The 17255-nt window shown below is 40.6% G+C and overlaps 1 protein-coding gene across 1 annotated transcript; it reads left to right on the forward strand.

The window, feature by feature from the left end:
* The first annotated feature begins 7398 nt into the window (after positions 1-7398).
* Positions 7399-16997, forward strand: LOC119729069. Its single transcript, XM_038201574.1, has 3 exons — positions 7399-7675; positions 10342-10444; positions 14103-16997. Exons 1-3 carry the CDS (start codon positions 7615-7617, stop codon positions 16240-16242), a joined length of 2304 nt encoding a protein of 767 aa, XP_038057502.1. The 5' UTR covers positions 7399-7614; the 3' UTR covers positions 16243-16997.
* Positions 16998-17255: the final 258 nt, after the last annotated feature.

Raw genomic sequence — 17255 nt, forward strand, 5'->3', positions numbered from 1 at the left:
TTCACAGAACGATGTAAATAGCGATTGTTCAATTCTGACAATAGCGCCCCCACCGACCTTACCAAGCATGATAACTTGGGAAACTGCCAAAACAGACATGGATAGGTCTGAGCTCTAAACGAGCATGGACGCATTCCGGAAGTTCGCCGGTTCAAAAGCGGCTGTAGTTCCTTGTTCACTCCAAAAGATGGATTTGTTCCTTAATAATGTTGCTCTTTATACGGCAGAAGAAGTGATGCTCAGTTTTCACTTGTAGGCTATTATAAAGGATTCCAGCAAAATAAGATATGACAATTGACATGCTAATTGCTTTAACACCAACGTTGTGCAGTGTACTAGATTATTGCACGGGGCCTATATATTTTTTTCCTTGTGTAAGCGCAGTTCATAACCCTCCTGCTATTTAAGAGGCCACAGATGGTCAAAGTTAGCTTCCTCACCTCCTTGCATACTGTGTACAAACCAATGGTCTTGGCCAATATTGACCTAAGTAGTAACATGGCACAGAATGCATGCATTCATAGGAGGGTTACTAATTATGCTCTCCGTTCGTCTTAACAACACTGAACATGCTGTTTGGCAACAGCCTTGTCTGGCTACAGGATGGATTGCTCAGTATTTCCCCGGTCCTGGAAAATCCAATATATCTAATTCGATTTAGATTTCGCAGCATAAAATCCCGCTTTTCTGACAATCATGTAAATGATCCCTGAATGAAGTCTCGTTTCGCAAGAATAAAAAAAAATTACCGTTTCCCCCCATAAATCGACACCACGCGTTAGACCGCTCTCCACAGGATGCCCAAAACCACTACTATATTTGGACTCCAAAATAAATGGAATTTGGTCGGACACATTTTGGCGCTTCCTACATGAATTCATGTAAAATGATCCTATGAAAAGAGGCCATTATTTCGCAACATAAAATCCTGAGACCATTCACTACAGGATGTTTGACACCATTATTTTATGGAAATGATATATTTTGGGCGATTGATCCAGCTGAGATTTATTATGTTAATTTCCTTATCTTTCCAATGTTCATTATTCAAACTAATTCAATTAAAAAAAAAAAAAAACCTGCCGTGTTGATTTATAAAATCTTTTAAAGGTAAGTCAACATTGTATTCAGTATAGAGATGCATTAAGCAAAGGCACTCAATGTTGCGAAATTGAAAATGAACTTCACTAAAAATGTGTTTATACTTGTCATCATATCTGTATCATTTTCGAAACCTTCGACATTTTCTGGTCGGGCGGGAGTTAGAAATTTATTTACAAACAGCAATGTTCCTATTTTCACTAGGGAGTCTATCATATCCTTAACGAAGTCAACTTTTTTGGGGGGATGAAACTTTCGACCTGATTTCTAGGACGCAGATCCATGCCACTCCCTGCTTGTTCAACTGAAACTGTCCAGTTGACTAATTCCTATACGCAATTCCTATCTTCAAGTAAAAATAGAATTGGATCATCGTATTTTCTTAAGTTTTGCCAGGCCGTTTAGTTAGCTGTTATCAGCCCATAATTTAATGCCTTTACCAGATTTTTTTTCTGGTTGTTCCCAAGGTTCTTGTTATCTGATTTATCAATATTAAACAAAATTTGTTTCCTTGTGTCTTCAGTTGATCGCCATGCGAAAATTGTCATGTGCAATTTGTATACGTATGCCTTTGGGCTATTGCAGTCTCTTTTGCGAAAGCTCGGCTTCATTTCAGACTTTGGCTTTTTTAAGCCAAATGCTGAGGCAACAATTTAGAGTGTGTATTTGGTTTGTAAATAAACTGAAGGGCTCAATAATAATTCTAATAAATAATACCGGAGTCTAATAAGGCGCACGTATCTACCACCAATTTAAAGACGGGTAAATGAAGTTATTTGAAATAATATGAGACCCATTTAATGTAGCACCCAACGGTTTACAAGGTGCTGCGGCGCATAACGTAGCCACTGCCAGAAACACCGGGGCAAACCCCTTCTCTTAGGGATAAGTGTTACTGGGTTCTTTTACGTGCATTATAATACACGGGATCTACAGCTTTACGTCCCATGCATCCGAAGGATTATAAAACAAAGCCCAAATATTACTTTTGGTTTGATTGCTTGGCACATCATGTTCATTTCCATGTTCAAACATAATTGCTGATTCATATCTGTTCATTTTCATCAAAACTGAAATCAATCCATGTGAACTCAATGCCTTCTGGTGATAACTAAAAAGTGGTTTCATTTTACTCATTTGTCGAAATTTATCCCTTTCAAAACAAATACTTCGACATGAGGAAATTATTTCGGTGACTAAGTGAACATTATTTTGTCGTCGGCTGATGCTGACTATGATAGTGTTGTTATCGCGTGAGCTGATTACTTTGGATGATATTTCAGCTTGACAAACATCTTGAAAACAAGGAAGTCTTTCGAATTAAATGTTATTTCCACTGGCTCTGAATATTCAAGACAAGAGTACTTTATAGACTTGACTAGTCTTTCCTTGAACCTTCCCCAGACATTTTGTCAACTGCCTATGCTATAATATTCCGTAACTTTGCCGGGGATAATGACTGACCTTTTTTGTCATTTTGTTGTAGTGTCTGTTATCTCACGAAGTTATGTACGAATTTTCAGTTTTCCTTAGAAAATGGTAGCCGGCAGAAACCGGTTTTTCCCCTAAAGGGACTATAAGAGTAATTGCTCTCTGTCAAAGAAGATCGAAATCGTATCGGTCTCATTTTCTGAATATGCATGCATGCATGAACATCTTCAAACCGGTAAAGACTTTAGTTTCTGACAAAATACACCTGTTCCCAAAGCATTGTGTCATCTTCATCTGACGCCGGCTTCTTTCAAATTTCATCGTAGCATTCAGAGAAAAAGAATTCCCACTGGTATTTCATTTCATCCAGGTGGCTCGCTCCAAATTTTGGCATGATTTGGGTGAGACGAAGAAAGAACAACAAGGAAATGTTTTACAATTGGTCTTAAAAAATATACTCTTTTGTTGACTGAAATGCAACAAGCTATTTTATTTTACTTGTTTTGGGGTAGAATAACATTTTAGCGTACAAATTATTATTATCATTATCTTTTCTGGTAAATAAACCATGGATTCCTCAAAAGCGCCCAAGGCACTGTAGCTCGCCAGCATGAAGAAAGCTGTGGCGAGAAGACAATGAGAAGAAATAACAGTTTTAGAGGTCGGAGGAAAAGCCAAGAAGACTATTCTGGGGAAAAACCACGGAATCAGATAGGGACTGAAAACCCAATCCACATATTGGCCCAGGCGGGATTCGAACCCGGGTCACAGCGGTCGAAGGCGAGGAAAGTACCGCTACGCCAACATGGCTCCCCTAGTAGTAATTATATGCAATGATAAAAGCCTATAAAAAGGAATCAGGTAATTATCAGTTGAACTGGATGACTAAACATGAAGTAATGGATGACTAAACATGAAGTAATGGAAATGTGTGTTCATTTCAACATGGTTTCAACATTCATGGTTTTTGACCGTTTCTCTGTAAATGGCCGTCATTTCTTAATTTAGTCTGTGTTTTCAATGCTATTTTCACCATATGCCACCAAGACCTGGTAGTTTAGGAATATCTTAAAGCAATTTTAATATGTCTCCCCAATTTTGAGAAATCTGCATCTGAAAAAAGTGTAAACTTTTTGTTGGGCCAACCTGTACAGCCCGCTTACAACTGACTTTGTCGTGCATGGGAACGTGTCTTATTTGTTCAAGGAAACAGTACTTGAGAGAAGCACTCGAGCCGTTGACCTCGCTATACGGGAGATCCTTGACGTCATCAGCACGCGTACAAGGTCAGTTGTAATGATAAAAATGGAAAGATCGGACGTCAACGAGTCACGGTGACGTGTAGTGGACACAGCTAGTTTGATGTCTTAATCATCAAGTTAACGTCTTGAGTGCGCAAATGAGCACTACCTTGAGAAAAAAATGGATAAATTTATATTTCGTCTTGAAATAGTCTGCAACTAAGTGATGACTGAATTTTATCATTTGAATCCCTTTCAAACAGTGTCACCGTATTTAAAAGAAAATAATTTTTACAAATTTGTTACGATCTAAATGATAGTCATCTACCATAAGGAGGCTATCGTATCAAATATGTTGGGAAATAACAAGAAGAAAACATTGGTTCAATATCACGTGCTCTGGCATAATTCTATTTTGTTTATCATGCAATCTCCTAGCATACTGTTAAGGAAATGGCGGATGAGTTCGTTGGTTTTACTATTAAAGTTTCACAGAAACCAATTATCCAGACCTTTGCCTATTCCCACGACGGGAAATCCTTGTGGTTATAGAGATCCATAAACCATTAATCTTTGTTCACGCGGATGATAATCAACTGTGACACAAAAATGGAGTGCCAAAATTGATTCATCATCGGGCAATTTAGAACAATTTACGACCTGAAACCACAGTGTGACTAGAATAGCTTGATGGTGGGTGTTAGTCTTAATATCCGGTGGGCTACTTCGTCCATTGTCCGTTTAATGAAGGGGTATTCCTATATCCTTAAAAGTACGCGTGATGCTTTCAACCTGATTACCCATATCTATTATCTCTAAAAACCCTTTCCCTGATGTGATAATATTTAAAAAGTAACAGCGACCATAGAATTCAGTCAGTGAACTAAAATGCACGGACAAACTTCCAAAGATATTCAAACAATTCGTTCAAATACCATTCCAAATACCGGTGTACAAATTTAAGTTATTTTTTTTTTTCAATATCTCTCCATGAATGTGCTGCTGTGGTTTTACTTTTAACCAAATCAACCAAAAAGGGATGTCAAATAGTTTCCATACAATAAAGAGGAGTAGAAAGTTGCACAAAATGTGCTCTTAAGAAAACTTCACTTCATGAACTCTTTAACAAGTATTTGCGATAAGTGGGTCAAGTCTAGTGCCTAAACTCTACATGGGTCGCTGCGGTGCATAATTATTCACAAGGTACTTAAACATTGTAATTGGTAAGCTTTCCTTCGTTGATAGAAAGGATGAGCATGTGGATGGTGCGGGGAGGAATGGGTGGTGGCGGGACGGGCGTGGTGGTGTTCTCGGATAAACTGTGGGTACTTTGTGGTTAAGGGTGGGGTAAGGGAGGGGCGATCAGTTTGGGTAGGATAGATTTCTCGGTTTGGTTGAATAGAGCCGGAAATGCTTATAATTAAATTGTTACTGGTAATTTAAGCAAGTGTTTCTCAAAAGAGCACAGGCACTGTAGCTCCGAAGCATGTAAAATGTTAGGAGAGAGATAAAGAAAATTCAGGTTTATAGAGGAATAGAATGTGAACAATATTCCAGGGAAGACTGCACAGACTATAATGCGATGTAGGAATAAATACCAAACATTATGGTGTCCCCCCCCAAAAAAAAAGTTCTGCAAGCAGATATCCTTTAATTTCTCAAAAACTACTTAACATGAGTATTTCATCTTGATGGAGCATATTAATTATACTCTTGTGTATAATCAGTAAAAATGCCATGGAAATCCGTTCATGCAAACCAGAGATCTAACAGATTGTAAAAGGCCATGGGTTTTTCACCCATTCCAATAGGATTTACCCAGTTAGTGATATCAGTGCATCAGATTGTCATGGGCCTTTTCACTCTGATGTATTAAGTTAACTGTGTAAATCCCATCCCATTGGAATGGGTGAAAAACCCATAGCCTTTTATAATTTGTTAGATCTCTAGTTTGCATGGACGGATTTCCATGGCATTTTTACTGAATATACACAAGAGTATAATTAACACGCTCCATCAATATGAAATGCTCATGTTCAGTAGTTTTTGAGAAATTAAAGGATCCTGCTTGCACAACTTTTCTGGGGACACCCTGTAAAAAAGAAGAAGAATGCACTTATGTTATACCTACAATTGTTGATGCATGGACCTTATATTATTACCAAATTGACAAAGTAGTGTTATCTTAAATTGATGAGGCAATAGAGCGTGGGGAACTGTGTAAAACATTGCTCCAAGCAGGAAGAAAGCGTGACTATTATTGCGGCTTATCTTCCGTTTGCTGATATGGCCGATAGTATTATGCCGGTCGGAAGGGGCTGAGGGGCCACGACATGAAATGACGTATAACGCCACTTCCCTTGGGCTTGTCGGTGACACAAGGTCATGGCGTGTGATGAAAGCAATCGTGAATCATATCAATTAAATATTGTGAGATATCTCTAGGGCTTAGTTGTGTTCTACAGTCAATCGTAAGCTATATCTCAAGACGGGTCTCTGATAGCCAGGGGACGAACAATGACAGCTCATATCACTAGCTTGTCAGTCGACACTGGATGACTTGTGATTGACCTGATGAACTTGATTACAAATCTGCTTCAGGTGCCTTAAATCTCACAGGCGGCTTTGATTGGCTCCAGGGGCGGATTAGCTGTCAAGGGAGGGGGGGGGTAGCAGGCATGTACTACACGTTTTCAATCAACATTTGCATCTCTAAAGTGTGAAATTGAAGGCTATCACATTCAGTTTCGATTGCCGAAGACAAAATGATACGCAGTGTTACGTGTGCTAACATCACAGTCGCTATACTTCTTTACCGGGGGCGGATCCAGATTTGGATCGGGGGGAGGGTAGCTGCAAAGAGGGAGTATAGATGGCATTTGCTGTGCTTTTCTGCACGATTTTTCGATTTTGTTGCGGCCCAACAGTGGGTTTAGACCACTTACCAGGGACGGATTTAGCTCTCAGGAAAATGAGGTTGATACGAAGGGGGGGGGGGGGCAGGCTGGAGTTAAGGCGTACCGAAGGCACGTCCTGCTAGAGAGTCCGGGGGCAAGCTCCCTGGATTTTTTTTTTTAAATCTACGATGCTTTCTTCAGCCTTCTAAGGCAATTAGAGAATATATTTAGGAACTGTAACCACCGCTACCCCCAGAGATTCGCCACTGTATATGGTCAGAAGGCGATATTATTTTCTTATACGCAGTTTCGGAAGAGCTGTCACAAAATTGAGCTGGATTTGTTAAGGGGAAAAATGGAAAATGAAAGAAGACCTCATTACACAAAGCATGCAATAGTTAATCGACAAATTTGAACGTTCAAGTCATATTTATATTTCTGGCGAGGCTGGGATAGTGAACCTTGAGTTTTGAATAAAGGAATTTCAGACTAGCATCCAAGCCGAGGTCTAAGGCACTGTTTGACATTTATGGGGAAGATTCATTTGAATCCTCACTGCAATAGAGAGCACTCAGATTCCCGCTTCCAATGCTACATTTTCAATTCATCTATAGAAGGAAACATTATAAACGTGACCTCGACATTAATATAGACCAACCACGCAAATGAGAATGTGATGTCATAATCGATATGCGATTCTAGCGCCCGCGGCAGCATTATACCAGCGCTCATTATACCAGACAGTTCCTGTACAAGATAAAGATGTAATCAATTTGATAAATGCTTGGTGGAGGGACAACACGTATGACCACATTATACTGTCTATATTCTACAATGACATTATCATGTCCAGAGAAGAGAGTTGAACTCGTGAGAGATGACTAGGCAGTGTTCGGATTAAGCACCTCTATGCTTGGATATTTGTTTACTAAAGAACTGCCAACATGGACATTTCCACACAAACGTCAAACGACAGTTCACCAAATCTGAGTGAATCTTCAATTGGTAGGTACATATTAACAAGTTCTGTGTTAGAGCATAAATACCGAGCTTGCCTGTATAATAGTGTTTGAGGCCGATGTAAAACTGAATTTCGTGATTTTGTGAACATATTCCAGAAACATTAGCACTCAACCTTTAAAACACCTGTTTATGTTTCTGCCATACTTAATAATGCGAAAGTAAACACATGCATAATTTCGTCATGCGAAACTCGCCCGACGGCGAAGTAACCCAGAATGTCGTAATCCAGTAACCCTGTGACGGTATAAGTTAAATTTTTTTGGCAATATCAAAGTTTTAAAAATGATCGATTTATTCTTGATATATTTTGGGAAAAAAAACAATAACTGAATTGGGTGTTTAGTACCAGTTTAATGGCTCAGCATCCAAGTGAGTTTGTCGTTTGAGTGTGTGTGTTTGATTTTCGAATGATTTGCTTCCAGCTAATCCAAAGTGATTGCATGCACCAGTCATATGAAAAAAATTCTAACTGTTATTAAACTCTTATAGCACTCATTGGAATAACATTTAACTTCTAGGCATTTAGGGTTAGCTGAGCGAAATTGAAAACGAAACATGTCGGTAATCATAAATCAAAGAAAATCTTGTCGAAAGCTATACAATCGTAGTATGTTTTCCTAGTGTCTAGAATGACAGTCAGTTCTAAAAATAAGAAAAAAAATTAAAAAAAAAAGCATGTAGAAGGAAGTCTTTACGTTTAAACCCCCGGTCGACCTTTCACATATGGTTAGCTAATTAACATCTCAACAAAAAAAGTACAGCGGATATGTTAACAAGAGATAACACGTCCGCATTTCGGCGTGGAGGGGCGTGTGCCCCTATGTGATGTGCGCCGGGAGCCAGCGACGATGGTTATCTGGTTCTTTAACCGCCCACATCCTCGTTGGTGATCCAGCGAAGGCCAAAACGGCGCCCTGGTCGACCTTTGGTATTATTTATAAACTTATCAATGACCACCACGTTTTAAGCACGTAGACAATAGGAAAGACTTAGAGTGTAACATTTTTGTTCTATCAAACTATACCACGGTTTAAAAATATTAACAAAGTAAAAGTGGTTAAAGGGAAAATACAACATTTGCAAACATCAAAAAATTAAACTACCAAATCATTTTGAAATACCTTGCTGGACTGTTAGTGAATGACAGTGTAAAGCATCCTGTAAAATCATGGCACCTGGTATACTGTCATTTTCAAGAAAAGTGGAATTTTTGTACCAATTTCCAACGCTGATCGGCCGATCAGCGTTGGAAAAAACTGGCTTTTTTTCAAATACTGGCCCCAGTTGACCATCGCACTTGTTTGCAATCGATTACACACCTATGAACGGGTACAAGCCAGCTAGACTGGTTCCCTGACCTTACAATTCCCCAATATATGTAAACTGCTCTGTTTCTTCTTAAATGGAGTCAGGGAACCAGACTACAGGAAAATGATTGTTTTTCTTGGTTTTTATTGCATTTTCGAACCCAAAAACTCAAAAAAGTCAGTGTAACTATATTTGCTATATATTTTCAACCCCCCAATTCCATCCATTTCTGAAAATTACAGCAAAAGCAAATGCTGTATATTCCCTTTAATCTTTGTTTGTAAGAAGTAAAATCTTTTTTTTCAGAGGGAGAGCGGGGTGGTTAAATTTGCCTTGTTAAAATGATTGCGTTAGCTGATAAATCGATTTGAGAGCTGCCGATGACTAGAGCATGGTAGAACAACCATGAAGAATAACTATCAAAACAGTTTTAAAATGTCAAAGCGATTTTTGTGCGAACACAAGAGAGCGCCCTGGCTTGCCGTAAGGAAGTGTATAAAATTCTGTTGGACAGATTTCGAAAACTTTGGTTTACCCCGTGTCGTATATACCTCACTTCACCATCTTCACTTCACCATCTTCACTTCATCATCTTCACTTCATTTGCGAACTACGCTTCAACTTTCGGTTTGATTGCATAAAATGGAAAGTCTTTGACGCACGCGTGCGCAGGTTGGTTATGTCACAGCACGGCACGCTGACATTATTGTCAGAAGACAATTGTGTGACAAAATGTGTATTTCTGTTTATTCCCTACTACAGTCGTACACTCCGATTGGTCGATGCATTGCACGTGACTTGTCATTGAATACAAACGAACTCTAATACCTTGATTTGTTGACATTTTTCCTTATGGGAAACATTACGTTATCACACGTTTACACACCGTTCTGTATGTGTTAATGACGATTTGTACTTCAGCATCACATGTCAATAATCATGTCTATTGTGGGACAAGTTTGGTTTCCGCCTAGAAGTCCAAAGATCAACTTCCTTCTATTTGTGAGACTCGAGTTATTGTTAAGTATGGTGATACAAACAATAATTTAAAACCAGCATTAAAAAACCCTTTTTTTAGAAAAGAAAGTTACAATTTTTAGAATAGAAAATGATTAAATCGGGGATAGGTTTCAAAGACGCTTGATGTCGCCTTGTCATAGCTTTTTCACAAAATAGAAAGCCAAGTCTGTAAAATATTCACTGGTCTTTTTTTATTACAGCCTGTCGCAGTTTTGACAGTAGAGGCGCTCCATACCCGAAAACAAAACACTAGGGGTTTCGTTTTCAGTGAATTCAATTTAAAGCTTATGCTCGATGCTTCCCTGTCCATTTCATTACAGAGGCCTTCCTCGTCGAGAATATGTCTACCATACTCTACGTTTTAGCTGCGGCCATCATCATTGTCTGCTTCACCATTCATGGCTGTCTCTTCTACCGAAGATGGTGAGTTCACTTTACAGGTGCATGTTAATTAATGACACACCTGTTACACTTGTTGTGTTATGCCTCAAAACTATTTGAAACTTAAGACACACAATTCGTGTTGTAAGGTATTGTTAAATAATCACGTTGTTTTTATAATCGGTAATAGAAGCAGTAACAAGTTTGAGAATGAAAAGTTTGCTATAATGGGATGAGCAGTATGGTTCTGAGGATAAAGAGGGCGCTATTTCCTCTAGCGGTTCTCATTCTTCGAGGTATAATGCTCATTTCAATGTATATTTTTCCCCTTGCGAACTTTTCTGAAAGATACACCGCGCATCATTGTCCTCGAGTGATGAAGCAATTCCCAAGTTATCATTTTACGATAGAATTGAGGTGAACTCCCACATTCGGAACCGTTTGCGTAATAACCTAAATAGACCTTCCGTGTTCAAAAATTGCACAATTGAAATCAGAATGTTTTATTGTGTATTCATAAAATATTACAGGAGGAAAGGAAATTGTCACTTGTTTTTCTTCTCAACATCACTGCATCAAACTCACTGCGTCAAAATAATCGAAACCTTATGAGGTACATGTATAGGGCCTATGTGATATCCAAAACTTGGAAGACACATTATTAAATGTCATGGCATTCAATCATTTACATTGGCGGTTATCCGAGTGGCAAAACGATATTCACTGAAAAAAAAAGGTTGCGTGCACTCTGTTGGCTTAATTTGCTTAAAGATCATGTGGTTTAACCTTTAATTTTCGTTAATTCTTAACCGATCTTTGCACACTGGTTTCCTTTTGGCACACGCGGGCTACCAAGACCGCAAATTTCCGATGCTAGCTGGAAAGTGGTCAAGAAAACACATGGATTTGAAACGATGCCCAAACTTGCACATGTCTTATCGCAGGGCAGGGATAGCCTTGCATGTATCGAAGTTATCGAATAGGACATGGAATTTAGCTCCCCTTTCCTCCCAAGACCTGGGTGCTGAATCTGCAACCATGGAGGCCAACATTTTTCTCATTTTTTTTATTTTTCTTTATGTCCTGCGTACATTTTGACACCAAATTCTGTACTACCGTTCTCGTGAAATGCCACATTTGTTTTATCGTATAGGTGCCGCATTTTTCTTTCACTTATTGCAAAGGCAAAACAAAAAAAGTCTTGGATAGAGGACTGAAGCAGTAAGGGTAATGACATGCAATGTATTTTTTAAAATGCAGTCCTTGGAAATGCAACTTTGTGTCCCATTTAATGCTATTTTAAATTTTCGTTTTGCCATTTTCAAGGGTATTTTGCTGCCTAGTTGGTTTTTATGCTAATGAAAATTTGCATATTCTTGAGCAAAAGTGTGATTTCATTCCAAACAGAAACCTCAATGTAACAGCTGTTTCCGTATCAAAAGTTGCCAGAACTTTGGATTATATCACTGTCGTAATTGTTCTTTATTGGTGTTTCGTTGTTGTGTCAGTACATGGCAGTAAGCCAATGAGCAAACTTTTCTCACAACTGTTTTCAATAAGCACCTTTTTTTGGGTTCAATGTGAACAGAACACCCCTAAACTAAACAGTGTCGCCCTGAAATGACATCACAGAAACAACGCCCTTAGCTTTCCGGAAAAGCATGGAAAATGTTAAATGTCTAAAGAAAGTGCACTTTTCAATAAAATTAACCAAAAAAGGGATGCCAACTATTTTTTTTCATACATTTAAGCGGGGTAGAAAGGTGCACAAAATTTGTTCCTAAGAACATATTCACTTCGTGGGCCCAAATCCCTGTTGGCAGTTTTTCATCTGGAAGAACCTAGTATGCCATATATGTCATGTGGACTGATCTGGGAAAACCTAGCAAGTTGAATTGCTAGGTTTTTCCAGATCAGTATGCATTTCATCAGTATACTTGCATGACATACTAGGTTTTTCCAGATGAAAAACTGCCAACAGGGAAGAGTTTCACACATTTTTAGAGTTTTAACTGTAGGGGAAACACCTAGTAAGTCCAAATATGGGTCTAACTCAATTTTCACCAAAACTTGACTTACTAGGTTTTCCAGATTACAGGAGACTGGTCTAAAACTTTGCTCAATGTGCATGATTTTCATGGATCACCGATATCTGAAGGGGCAGAATCTAGTTCCTTTAGTGTAAAATGAATGTCCACCAAACAGACAAGACAAGAAAACATGTACATTTCATTTTCGTGTTATGCTGTTCGTTTTTTAGCTGAGGGATAGCAGCTCAACAAACCATCATGTTTCTCCGTTAGTTAGTTAGTTAGTAACAAACGTTGAAATTGTCTACATATTTTGACCGATTTAAACCAACTTTGTCAAAATTATCAGTGGCCCAGCCCCAATATGCCACATGACCAAACTGGGGTCAAAGGTCATCATGGGGTCACTGGGGTCAAAAACCTGATTTTATTTTTGCTCAAAACGCTACTCCTTCCAGAAATTATATGGCACACACACGCGACTCGTGCATAATAACGAATTCGTTGGCCCGCAGCTTCCGAGATTTTATCAAGGGGCGGGCATTGACCTCTCTTTCAATTTATTTCGTCGCCATGATGTTACTCATTATTTTAACGGCCACAACTCGCGCTTTTCACCATCGAACTGAAATGAAAATTCACCCTGTCGGAATATTAAATCGATGGAAAAGAGACATTACCAATATTTATGTGGTGCCTGGGAAAAAAAGGCTAACCTTTGTAAGCAGACAGCAACACATCAAGTGTGAAACTCGGGATAATACAAACAGATTCTGCTCTTGTAGTAATAATAGTACTACAATACTTGGACAAAACAGAAAGTGAGAGATTATGCGTTATTCCTGTTTTCCTGTTGTGCAACTTCAAGGCAGTTCTTTTTTTAACGTAGTCGTTTACATGGGCAATGGATTGTTAGCGTGGTTGTGTAGGAGGTTGAAAGCGCTACACGGAAGTAAATAAACACCTCGTCGCACTCAGAAAAAACAGCCCGTGAATTTGCTGAGCTTTTTTCTGGATCGGTTTCTTTCTGTACCTGAAAAAAGTCCACCATGTTTGACGCCCGATATCTCAAAATGACCTTAACAAACTTCTTGCCCTTATTTTGTGGGGTGAGCACAGATGAAATCACAACACTGATTGGGGAGGTTTGGATTTCTTGTAGTACCATGTGGCAGGCTGCTTCAAGCTAATTACTCTGGTATATATCAGTCTGAAGAGAAATACTTGATCTGCCCTTTTAACTTACAATCAATGGGTAATTCATAATTAATATCCATGCAGATCCAGAGCCCAACAGAGTCAAAAGTGGGCAATGCGTCCCTGGATAGTTTTGATGATAATCAATTTTGAAGGTTTTAACGCGAATTTCCTTTTATGGGAGGGGGAACACGGAGGCTGTATTTCCCCCGGATCTCCCTATTTACGTCCACTAAAAAAAATTGATATGAATGATTGAAATACGTACACCTGTATTTAACCGAAGGTCAAGTTGTGAAAGACGTTTACGTTGTCCAGCAGACTAATCCGGCCGCCACAAGAAGAAGACATGTCGTAACGTGCTAGCTGAGAGCACGCACGCACCCAATGCAATCAACTCTGACATCCTTCTACAGAAATATGGTTGAAATTTGTTCTTATGTATTCAAATACTTTCATTTGTCTGCATTTAGGAAGAGACGCAGACGTACCACTAGTGCAGAAGACAAGGAGATCGGCTGGAGTCCCATGAGAAATGCCAATAAAGACAAGGTCACGGGAAGCTCCCGTGAAAACTCTGTCGTTAGCTGTACTGACAGTGATCAACGGTCCCGATCCGACTCCGTTCAGATCCTGCATGAGGCCAAATCCTCCACCAAGTCCCTTCTGCTGGACCAAGACCTCAGCGACAGACGCCGGTCGTCTTCGATTAGGATCAAGGTGCTTCCTCCTCCTGCGATTATCCGAAGCACGAGCGGACCAGACCAGCCCACCCAACGGCCAAGCGACGAGAGTCACCATGAGGCCTCCAAGAGGGGTTCAGATCCGCAACCAGCGAAAGCCGCTGTTATCGCCGAGCTGGCAGGGCTTGGCTCCATAAAAGCTCCCACAGTATTTGTCGCTGAGCGATCGGATGCGTCAAAGCCAAGCTGTGTCACCGATAAAATACCCAATGATGTGAATTCACCCGGTTATGCACAGATCGGTGGCAGCTCGAGCAATGTTGCCTCCGTCCCAAAGTCGAACAATCTTGACAGGTCACAAAGTGGCAGTAACAGAAGTGTGCCTGCGATTCTCCATACACAACCAAGCGAGGAAAAGTACGACCATCTGGAGCCTAGGGACCTGACTAAACGTGCCACCGTAACTCGGCAGAACAAGGACAGCCCCGAGGTGAAGAAACTGAAAAGAAGATCCTATAGTTTCGACGACGTGCCTGCCTTTGAGAGTACCGGGGATCTTGAACCTAACTGGCAAATTCCAGGCCCAGTCCGAGGTCGCAGTGCAAGCGAGAGTCAGCCAGTTCCAAAATCTGTAAAATCGCAAACCGGCGTCTCGAAACCAGACCCCGTGTACTTCATACTGGAGCCCGGTTCGGACATCGATACACTATCCAGAAATGACAAAAGGTACCGCACATTACCGCCCATCAAGTCTACAGCTGGGCAGCCTACCAGCCCAATCAAGAGAAAGTTCACCTTCAACACGCTCTTCTCGAGAAAGAGCAAAAGGACTGAAAAAAGAAAAGACAAGCATGGCGCCCAAACGCCGCCTAGTTCCCCAAGTAAGAGCAGCGTAGATGAAAACCAACCCGTCATCTACGAAGAGCCGGAGGGAGTCCGCGTTCTCGACCCGACCGACCTTCAGGGCTACGCCACCGTGAATCCAGACAGTCAACTGGATGTAAGAGAAGATCGTGGAGGGAAATCCGACGGCGGAAGCCCTTCGAAAAGCAAATCTAGCATCCTGAAATCATTCCATAAAATTCGGACCAAAAGCAAAACGTTCAAGTCAACATCCCAGAAAAGACCGGTGAGGAATATCTGTGATGATTTGAACGGCGCTTACGAAGTACTAGAGATACCAATGGGTGATTCCGCGACCGCAGGCGGACCAGTGTATGACACGCCTGGGTCAGATGTTTCTGCGAACCAAGCGGCATCGAAGAACTTGACGGTCATCGGAACGACCAACACCGGGGCTCCGTTGAAGCAGTACCAACCAGGCTCGGCACGCAGAGAGCTTCCAAACACTCCGAACGAGTACGACGTCATAGAGAGAGGTGCCATCACATCCCAAGGCGCAATCTCAAGGTCTAAATCCGCAAAACCCAACCTTAGAGGTGCCTCGACTAAAGCATTGACCCAATACGACAAACTCGGTCCCATGGTACCAGACCGACTCAAAGCAATCGATATGTCGAGGCCCTCCTCGTCACCCGAGCCAGCGAAACGTGGCACGGATCGAGTCTACGATCTGTTGAACCCGAAAACGATGGGCTCCTCAGATATTCGTAATGGAGGAAAACCGAGAGTCAGTCCCAAGCCACAGTCTCTCCGCGGACTGCCGAGAAGCTCGGACTACGACCTTCTCTTTTCGGGGAAGTTGTCTCGACACGGCTCTTTTTGTGCTGGACCTAATCCCAAGTCAGCCCCGCGACCATTACTGCGGGCTAATTCTCTCAAACTCCGGAAGATCAGCCCGGAAACTTCGCCCAAGCCATCACGAATAAAGCCCGGGAAACCATCCCAGGTGAAGCCGCCACTATCTTCTAAACCAGCCGAGCCTGTGTACTTCACTCTGGATCCAAACTCAACTGCAGAACCTATATAGAGCACCATTCCTTGTGCACAGAAGTTTCCTTCTTTGTACACAGAATGATCAATAGGTTGGGTTTGCATGGTTTTGAACTCCGAAGACACATTAAAAGGGGAGGGGAGGGGGACTTGTGTTAGTATACATGTTTTGTCCTGCATTCTTTGGCGATTTGAAGATAATTGAGGGATAGTATAGTGATTTTCCGGCTAAATGGAGGATTTGAAAACATGTACCGCACAGGGTGAACAAACTGTTTGCACAGAATTGCACAATGAGGCCCAGCATCATCATAGCCAAACTGTGTTGGTGACAATGAACGCTAAAACACCGAACGACCGAAAGTGATACTGAACTCCTGAACTGTCAGACATGACAGTAAGGTCAAAAGGAGCACTGTGAATGACAGTACTCATAAGGCAGGGATAGCTGTTTTGCTGATATTGTTGCTATATATACATATATAGGGAAACATCCCGGTGGCCCTTGCCTTATTAACAAAACCAGGAAGTACTTGGAATCTTTGTATAAAAGGTTTTTGTTGTAATAACTATGTTTACTCGGTAAGCACGCTGCTTTCATAGACATTTTCGTGTGACAAACTGAATCGACTGTTGGTAATCGATCAGATGTTTGATATTTGGTCAGAGGCAAATGATTTAAAACGAATTATATAACCATGGAAATGTTAACCAAGAACGATTTTATCCAGAGCATAAGAAAGTCTAGGGTATAATGATAATAGCTACAGTTTAACATTGTTTTCAAGTATGTGTTATTAGAATGAATTCAACATGATTAATGACAACATAACACAAGAGTAATAAGTGCCCAACGAGAGCACAACATTGATACATTGTACCATAGACTAGTGGCGTTTCGTGGTTTCTGCTGCATCCAGTCCAGGTGGCAACAAGTCTGTGCCCTTTTTATTATTGTGATCTCATTTTTTTTTAAAGGCTTGCATTATGTAATGTTGCAGCTTGTGGCTATAGGTCTACATGTTGATCTGGTAATTCATCTATCATTAT

The sequence above is a fragment of the Patiria miniata genome, unplaced genomic scaffold, assembly GCF_015706575.1.
Source record: "Patiria miniata isolate m_02_andy unplaced genomic scaffold, ASM1570657v1 HiC_scaffold_20, whole genome shotgun sequence".
NCBI lineage: Eukaryota > Metazoa > Echinodermata > Asteroidea > Valvatida > Asterinidae > Patiria > Patiria miniata.